Source organism: Amphiura filiformis, chromosome 2 (assembly GCF_039555335.1).
Source record: "Amphiura filiformis chromosome 2, Afil_fr2py, whole genome shotgun sequence".
Taxonomy (NCBI): Eukaryota; Metazoa; Echinodermata; class Ophiuroidea; order Amphilepidida; family Amphiuridae; genus Amphiura; species Amphiura filiformis.
In genome coordinates, this window is record NC_092629.1 from 71,061,796 (window position 1) to 71,072,044 (window position 10,249).

Here is a 10,249-nt window from a genome sequence, read left to right on the forward strand (position 1 = left end):
GTCTCAAGTATCCCCTCCCTCCCTCCCCCTTCCTTGCGAAATTTATCAGTATGATCCATGACTGAAAATAAGCTCTGCAAAAATAAACATTTAAAATAAACCCGAGCCTTGCATATAGACCCAACCAATTATCAGATTAGCTTGCCATTGGTACGAATGAATAGAATACATTATCTTTGCTCCAATGCATTTCTTTAGTCTAGCCGAGCGGCGGCTAGACTCTTGAATCCCAGTAGTTTCTTTCTTCTTGCACATCCGCCATCGGCGATGTGCATTCTTTTTACCGCGTTCTTGCACATCCGCCATCGGCGATGTGCATTCTTTTTACCGCGTTCTTACCTAGCCGGGACACCGGCTAGGTCTTGTGATGCTATCGGATCTTTCTTCTTTCTGGCAACACGTGCGTGACTTGCCACGTTTCGCCCTAGCTCTGTTATACTTTGACAGTTTTTGACCATACTTGGTCACAAACACCACTGACCATGTCCCCATATGTGACATGACATTGAACTCCATTTGACCTTTGACCTGCTCACAATGGCAAAAATGTGATTTTACTCTAAAATGCTTCTTCTTCCACAAATAACATGTGATGGTGACATGCTTAGGTCATGTGACTTGACTTTGGTCGGTGTCTATAATTTATTCACAGAATTTGGGTCAAAGGTCATTAAGGTGGTCATTTCCGGTCTGAGAGCTAAAAATATTCCAAAAATCACTGTTTTTACAAATTACATAGCAGAGTGCTGTCATTAGCACACATGCATTGCTACTAACCAGGGTATTTGGGGTGTCTACAGTTTTGGGGTCAAAGGTCATTAAGGGGTCGCTTCCGGTCAAAACCCAAAAATCATCAAATATGTTCATTTTTTTATATCTCAAAACGTAACCAGACCAGAATGATATAAACTTCATATATGCATTAGTGTTACCCGATGTATGCACAGTATTTTTATTTTTTGGTCAAAGGTCATTTAGACGTCATTTCCGGTTTTAAGCTAAATAACTTCAAGAATTTTTATCTCCATAACTAAACATAGTAGATTTTTAATTTAAACTATAACAATGCATTTTCTCGGTGTAAATGAGGGTTTTTTTATATTGGGGTCAAAGGTCATTAAGGAGGTCAAAACGTCAAATTTGCAAAAAAATGTTTAAAATTACGGAAAAGTAGCTGTATCTCAGCATATGGAAAACGGATAAAGCCCCTACATGCTACAGTGATGCACCATTAATGGTGTGAGATGTCCATAATAGCCGGTCAAAGGTCAAACTTTAAGTTAAGACTGGCATTTCCGGCCCCGGCTAGGTCCAGATCTGTAACCAGATCTAGTTCTTCTTTCTTTCTTCTTCTTCTGTCAACACTATGATCAGCCATCGTAGCCACATGCTTTCAGGCATGTTGACCATACTTGGTCAGTATAACCGTTTGGTGGTGCCACAGATGTCACATGATCAACTTCCGGTCAAATGTCATCCACTTCCGGTCAATGGCCAAAACTTGGATTTTCACTAAAATGCTACTCCTCCCACATATTACATAGCACCGTGACGTCACTTACACACATGCATCATCTATAGCCAGTGTCTAAAAGTTATACCACAAAATTGGAATCAAAGGTCATTAAGGGTCACTTCCGGTAAAAGTCTTATAAATTTGTAAAAAATATACAAAAAATCACTGTCTTTACAAATTACATAGCAGAGAGTCGCCATTAGCACACATGCATCGCTATTATCTAGGGTCTTTAGGATGCCTACAGTTTTGGGGTCAAAGGTCATTAAGGGGTTACTTCCGGTCAAAAACCAAAATTATCAAAAAAGTTTAAATTTTTTTATCTCAAAATGTAAACAAACCAGAGTAATATACCCATCATACATGAATTAGTGTTACATGGTGTCTGCATGGTATTTTTTTTTTGGGGGTCAAAGGTCATTAAGGGGTAACTTCCTGTTTTAGCTAAATAACTTCAAGAATTTTTATCTCAACAACTAAACATAGTAGAATTTTTTAATTAAAAGTGGAACAATGCATTTTGTCGTTGTATATAAGGTTTTATTTTCATTGAGGTCAAAGGTCACTAAAGGGGTCAAAAGGTCAATCATAAATTTAAAAAAATCATAATCCATGTATAAGTTCCGATAAAGCTGAAAATTCACCAGGAATATTCCTTATGACATCCTAAGCACTATGTAATATTTTTGCGGGGTCAAAGGTAATTAAGGGATCACTTCCGGTTCTCACGCACAGATTCGGAGTCATAACTCATTTGTCACTGCTGGCTGTGCATCCTCGCGGTCGCAGGCGAACGCAATCAGATCTCGTTTACATTATTGATTTTATTTAGGGTCAAAGGTTATGAGGGGTCACTTCCGGTGTTAAACAAAATACCTTCTAAAATACCTGGCGGTTGTGCATGCTCGCGGTCGCAGGCGACCGCAGTTATATCTAGTTCTTCTTTCTTTCTTTCTTTCTTCTTCTGTCAACACTATGCACGATCCGTCATCGTAGCCACATGCTTTCAGCCATGTTGACCATACTTGGTCACTTGAACCATTAGGTGGTGCCACAGATGTCACATGATAAACTTCCGGTCAAAAATCATCCACTTCCGGTCAATGGCCAAAATATGATTTTCACTAAAAATGCTTCTCCTCCTACATATTACATAGCACCGTGACATCACTTGCACACATGCATCACCTATACCCAGTGTCTAAAGGTTATACCACAGAATTGGGATCAAAGGTCATTAAGGGGTCACTTCCGGTCAAAAACCAAACATTTTCAAAAAATCTTATTAGCCAGAAAAAACATAGCAGAGTAACAGTATGTCCACACATGACTTGTTATTACATAGTAAATATGCAGTATTTTTTCATTTGGGGTCAAAGGTCATTAAGGGGTTACTTCCGGTATAAAACGAAATACCTTCAAAAATTTTTATCAGCCAATAAAAACATAGGAGATTGATGGTGTGTTCACACATGAATTGTGTTTATCTATTGTATACGTGGTATTTTTTTATTTGGGGTCCAAGGTCATTAAGGGGTCACTTCCGGTATAACACGAAATACCTTCAAAGATTTTTATCAGCCAAGAAAAACAAAGGAGAGTGATGTTGTGTTCACACATGAATTGTGTTCATCTATTGTATATGTGGTATTTTTTTTTTTTGGGTCAAAGGTCATTAAGGGGTCACTTCCGGTATAACACGAAATACCTTATAAATACGAAATACCTTTTATCAGCCAAGAAAAACATAGGAGAGTGATGGTATATGTTCACACATGAATTGGGTTTACGTAATGTATATGTGGTATTTTTTTATTTTTGGTTAAAGGTCGTTAAGGGGTTACTTCTGGTATAAAACGAAATACCTTCAAAAATTTTATTGGCTAAGGAAAACACAGGTACGCAAATTTCAGCTTCAAGGTGTAGAAGGGAGCACTATTGTCATAAATAACACTTAATTAGAAATATGATTGGTTTTGTTTGGAAGCAGTGGTTTAAAAACTCTGAAAAGTGCCAGTGCTCAAAGTTACCACATTTTACGGTAGGCCTACTGGGCAATTACCCAATGACCCCACTTTTTCACAGTTTTCATACCCGATGATGACTAACCCTTTTTGCTGTTTTCTGCTACTTGACCATTCAAATTTTCCAACATCCAGAACCACCTATGATACTACTGGAACATACCCGTCAGTTCAGATAGGGAGCCCCCCCTGGTTTCAATCCTGCACCTTAAGTGGTATTGGAGGCATTTTCTAGATATTAGAAAATGCTTTGAGTAGGCCTATGTTTTAAACAGATTAATTGAGTAGGATAAAGTACACTGATCAATATGCCTTTTGTTTGTTTTCTTTGTATCCTATTGTTTCTATAGTTAATAAGCTAAAAGGACTGTAAAGGCTCATTAATATGTATTTTTTGCCAATTTTGCTCAAAATCAATGAATAAATGTTCATGCACTTTTATTTTGCACACTTTTGCCCTGAAACTTGGTCAAAGTTTTTCTAATATGTTCTAATGTATTATATAGTGAAGCCGCCCCCTAATTTGCAAATTTGCATAATTAATGAGCTAATTTGCATAAATGCTAATTAATTATGCGAATTAGGGCGGCTTCCTCATTACTTATGCATAAATTATCTGGAAGTCATTAGGAACACGTTGACCAAGTTTGAAACCAATATGAATATTCTATCAAATAAAAATGTTATGAACATTTATGCGTTGAATTTTAGTAAAAATATTGGCAAAAATTACATATTAATGAACACTTTCAAGTCATATTAGCTGACAATGAAAACACACCTGAAGGGGATGCATTTCTGTAATGCCCCTCCACGTTTCACTCTACCCCGGCCCAAATGAACCTGGGGCAAAGCGGAACGACCTTTTCAACTTCACACCATTTAATAAAGCTGCATTTTTATCAACTTCATTAATGTCATTTATTAGTTGCAGTCCGAAGGTAAGACTATAAACCTTAGGCCACGTGTTGCCTTGCCTTGCTTCGTCTTCCTGTTTAAAAAAAAAAAAAAAAATTTGGTCCACTTTGCCCCGGTCTCCCCTATTATGAAAACCGTATGTCCGATTTTAGTTTCAAACAAAAGGCATACTGATCAGTGTTCTCTGCCCTACTCAATTAATATGTTTAAAATATAAATAGAACACTTCTAAAATGCCCCCAATACCGCCTTAAAAGTTAAAATCTTCATTCCCATAACAGAAATGGTACTATGACGTACATTGTACATGCACATTTGATCTTACTTGACTTATTACTCTGTTCGTTACGTAGTTTATAGACTAAATAATCAAATAGGTCATTGCGAAATTATTACAAATTGTTACGTAAAATGTGCACATAACGGTAACAAGTTTTAAACTCATACTCAAAATCGCACCAACTCGCTGCGCGAATGCATGTTACAATTTCAATCAAAGTATAGTGGAAAGAGAAGATGCTATTACTGATAGGGCAACCTTCATCTCACAGCAATGCGTCGCTATTCAAGTATGAACTATATGATGAAATCAGCATTGACCAGATTTATCGATTTCACATCATCATAATCAAGGCATAAACTGTCAGTGTCACTGAAGGAAGTTTCGTGTTGTCGTGCGGAGAAATTCGTCAGTCGAGATGGCAGCGAATACAGGATCAGGGATGCATTGCCATCTATATGCTTTAAGTAGCATAAGTAATAAGTGTGGAAGCAAGCACAAATTTTATGGAATGGATCGGGCCGGAGATGTTCATGAGTGTGCTGTTAATGCCAGTACCGGTACTAGCAGATATGAATCCCCCACAGCTGTGGTTCAACAAGGAAAGTTTTATGCCATAGTGGGGAAGTTCAACATAAAGCGTAGTACACATACACCGTACATAGAAATCATACCAGGAAAGGCCATGGTAAGACTTGTTTGATTTGTTTAGTCATATTCTGTTTAATTTACAATAATATCAATAATCATGATTTAATCCCATGTAAATTGAGCGCATCAAACTTCTCTTCTCCCATCCGTGACACAGCTAACAGTCACTATTTCCGAAAAATGTTGTGAACAAGTATTGTAAATAAGTGGTAAATGGCATGTATAACAGTATTCGTGTCCTGGGGGCACCCAACTGAAATTTTGGTAGGGGTCGTGCCGAACTTTGGGAACTAAGAACTGATTTTGGGCAAAATTGGGGCTTGAATGAACTGAAATTTCATTATTTTTGATGGGCCTTGTGAACTAAAATTGGGCCAAATTTAGGTTTTGGAGCTAAAAAATTGTCCAAATTTGAGCTAAAGTCGAGCTACAATTGTCAGAGTGTGGGCTCAAAGAACTGGGTCATGATCCAAATGCGAGTCTTAAAGAACTGCTGGAGAGCCTAAAAAGGGACCCTTGATAGGGATGTTCATAAAATTTTGAAGTTCAATATTTCTAGCTGAAAGTTCTTTCATTTGAAAGAGAATCAAATTACCTAAACAATAAGGGGTCAATCATGTTTCTAGTGCATATACTTTTGAAGTTACAGACAAAAATATGTCACAAAATTGCCCAAAATTTTTGTGTGTGAAGTTGTGACAGCAGGCACATGTACAATGTACACTACTGTATGTGACCCCAGATGACTTCCTATTCTTTACTGTAGGAAATCTGTTTTGGATGGTCATGATTTATGCACAAATTGCTTTTGCGCTTTAAAGAGTGTCGACTTGGTGGAACATAGATTGCACTATGTGATAGTTTATGAATCCAGTATCATGCCAGTACCAAAGTAAGTCAAAGTCACTCAGGTTTTGGTTGTCAAAAATTAATTTTTAGTGATTTTTCCCATTGAGCCCCACAGTAAAGCCATTTTTGGACCGTACAGGCACATTCCACTTCCATATGGACGAATAGCGCCACCAATAGTTTGTGATGTGAGCCTGCCTACCCTTGACCGCCGCACATACTACAAACTAAGTACGGTACACATACTGCCTTTGCATGCGAGTATCCCCCTCCGGGATTCATGTATCACAGCTACACTTAGTATAGAAATGAGCTCCTACATGTATGAATGTTTAGGGTAAAGGAATAAAGGTGTCTATTCTCGGACACTTTTAATGCGGGTCTTAAAGAACTGCTGGAGAGCCTAAAAAGGGACCCTTGACCGCCGCACATATTATAAACTCAAATAACAGATGTAACTCTGTGTATTAAAATGTGCGAATGAATGTTAAATTGTGCAATAAAACGTATTTTTATAATTCATAGCGTCTAATAAAATTATAATCAAACACCAATATCGTTTTAGATGATTATTAAATATGAATTAACTTAATGCTTTGAGTTAAGAATTATTGCGATTCAGACTTGATTAATGGTCTGCTATTCCTTTGTTCGAAACCAAATGATTATCACTAATATTAAAATAACAAATTGCAATATAATTAATTTCCAAAAGTTTAAACTGACTTTCAGCACAAAAATTCACTAACCTTGAATTTTCGATGTGTGACACACATCTTCATCAGAAGAAGTCCTAAGATGTTGTGATGGACTTGCCCTTTTGTTGATCATTGGCAACTTTTGGTCTAATGAGGGCGTTGTATAAGGTTGGCAATTCCAGTCCTTGATCGCGATTTAGTTCTGGCGATTTCTTCTTGATCTGGAGGGCCTCCGCACTAAACGGGGGTACTCTCTATCATCCTTGGCTAACACCTTTGTGGATTCCCAGTCGATGTTGTGGTGAGACTCGGTTTTGTGCTCTGCAACAGCAGAGCGTTTGCGGCTGGGGGCAGTTGACTTGTGCTCCTTCAGTCTATCTCCGAGTTGTCTACCTGTCTGGCCGATGTATGAACTTGTACATTCGCCGCAGGGTATCTCGTAGACCACACCTGATTTTTTCTCAGTTGGAGTGGGATCCTTAGGTGCGACTAATAGTTTTCTCAGCGTACTGTGCGGTCTGAAGCTTGTAGCAACACCGTAGGATTTGAAAATACGCTGGAGCTTCTGTGACAACCCCTCTATAAAGGGTAGGGTGATGTAGGTCGACGATTTCTTTCCCTCTACTTGGTTGGCATTAGTAGGAGGGTCAGGAGTGTTCTTACTTTTGTCCTTAGCTTTGGCTAAACCGAAAGTCCAATTGTGGTAACCACAACGTCCTAACGCGGACTTGATATGTTCAACTTCCTTCACCCTTTCCTCGGGGTCTGTCACCGCTATTTCAGCTCTGTGAAATAATGTCCTGATGACACTTAATTTGTGAGCGATGGGATGGTGTGAATCAAAATGGAGGTATTGATCCGTATGTGTAGGTTTTCTGTAGATGGAGATGCTCACGGATCCGTCGGCGTTTCGCAAGACTTTGGTGTCCAAAAATGCAAGGAATCCGTCCACTTCCGGTTCGCTGGTGAATTTGATATGCGAATTCTGACTGTTGATATGTTCGGTGAAAATTTTCACATCAGTTTCGCGAATGATAACGTAAGTATCGTCCACATAACGAAGCCACACGGAAGGTTTGACAGGTGAATTGCGTAAAGCGGTGATCTCAAAATGTTCCATGTACAGGTTTGCGATAACCGGACTGACCGGGCTGCCCATAGCACAACCCCACATTGTTGATAAAATTGTCCTCGGAAAACAAAGTAGGTAGTACTGAGGCAAAATTCCAAAAGTTGTATCACTTGGTCAGCCGTGAGATCTGTCTTTTCTTTCCAGCTGGTGTCCTTCTTTAATAAATCTTTCACTACATCTACCGCGCTCTCCACAGGGATACTCGTAAACAAAGCTGATACGTCGTAAGAAATCTGGATTTCACCCGGCTTGAGACACAAGGTTTTGATGCGCTCAACAAAAGATTCAGTGTTCTTAATGTGATGTTCACTTTTACCAATCAGCACTTTTACCAATCAACCTTATACAACGCCCTCATTAGACCAAAAGTTGCCAATGATCAACAAAAGGGCAAGTCCATCACAACATCTTAGGACTTCTTCTGATGAAGATGTGTGTCACACATCGAAAATTCAAGGTTAGTGAATTTTTGTGCTGAAAGTCAGTTTAAACTTTTGGAAATTGTTTATTACCAGCACGTATGAACTTACATTCGAGAATATAATTAATGTAACTTTATGCAATAAATGAACGAATAAATGTAACCTTGTGCAATAAAATGTATTTTCATAATTGTTATTGTTTTATTGGTCAGATTGTTATTTCTAATCATCATCATTGAAACAATATATATAGTACACATGTATTTCTTGAATTTGAAACAATTTATTAATAATTATTTAATTTTGTTATGCAATAAATGTACGAATAAATGTAACCTTGTGCAATAAAATGTATTTTCATAATTGTTATTGTTTTATTGGTCAGATTGTTATTTCTAATCATCATCATTGAAACACTATATATAGTACACATGTATTTCTTGAATTTGAAACAATTTATTAATAATTATTTAATTTTGTTATGCAATGTTAATAGAGCCTCAAGCAGTGGCGCCACCGGGAATTTTCCCGAATAGTTGGGAATCTGAGGGGGGGGGACATAAATGTGAAAATTTCCCTCAATTTGTACCAACAATATTAGGATTTTCAGTGATCGTGTGTTTGATTAGAAACTGCGCGTGGCAAATCATAAGTTTACCCCGGTGACGCCGCTGCCTCTTAAGCTCGTCTACCCACGTTAGGGCAATTTCCCCTACTTCGAAACAAGTCTTAAACCATGCATTGTGTCTTCTCTCGCAGTTGATAAACCGTTTATGACTTGTTTCTATAGATAGAAAATTGTCCTAGTAAGAAACGAGTCTTAGATTAAATACTTTGTCAACTCCCGAGTTGACAAAGTATAGCATTGCGGGTCCTGGGTACTGAGGACTAACCCACATATTTTACATTATTGATTTTATTTAGGGTCAAAGGTTATGAGGGTCACTTCCGGTGTTAAACAAAATACCTTCTAAAATACCTGGCGGTTGTGCATGCTCGCGGTCGCAGGCGACCGCAGTTATATCTAGTTGCACAGCCGCTATCGGCGCTGTGCATTCTTTTTTCCGCGTTCTTACACAGCCGTGACGTTAGTCACGGCTGTGTCTTTTTTCTTACAGGTTCTTTCTTCTTTCTTTCTTTCTTTCTTTCTTCTGCCGACCACTACATTTGCTCTAGCACTTACATGCTTGTACCGATTTTGATCTAACTTGGTCACAACCATCATTGACCATGCCCCTATATGTCATATGAAACTCGTGGGGTCAAAGGTCAAGCAGGGGTCATAGGGGTCAAAAACGTGATTTCAACTCAAAATGCTTCTTCTCTCACAGATTACGTAGGAGAGTGACACCACTTGCACACATGCATTGTTATTATCCAGTGTCTATGGGGTCCTCACAGATTTGGGGTCAAAGGTCAATAAGGGGTCACTTCCGGTATAAAACGAAAAACCTTCAAAAATTTTTATTTGCTAAGAAAAACATAGGACAGTAACGGTATATTTACAAATAAATTGTAGTTACTCTGTGCATATGTGGTATTTTTTTATTTAGGGTCAAAGGTCATCAAGGGGCTACTTCCGGTATAAAACGAAATTCCTTTAAAATGCTTCTTCTCCCACAAATTACGTATGACAGTGACGCTACTTGCACACATGCATTGTTATTACTCAGTGTCTATGGGGTCCTCACAAATTTGGAAACAAAGGTCATTAAGGGGTCACTTCCGGTATAAAACGAAAAACCTTCAAAATTTGTTA

General features: G+C 38.3%; 1 protein-coding gene across 1 annotated transcript; it reads right to left on the reverse strand.

Moving 5' to 3' along the window:
- Positions 1 to 5,450: 5,450 nt before the first annotated feature.
- LOC140142546 (uncharacterized) lies at positions 5,451 to 8,110 on the reverse strand. Its single transcript, XM_072164544.1, has 2 exons — positions 7,209 to 8,110; positions 5,451 to 5,457 (listed from the first exon to the last, which is right to left on the reverse strand). Exons 1-2 carry the CDS (start codon positions 8,108 to 8,110, stop codon positions 5,451 to 5,453), a joined length of 909 nt encoding a protein of 302 aa, XP_072020645.1.
- Between the last annotated feature and the right edge of the window lie 2,139 nt (positions 8,111 to 10,249).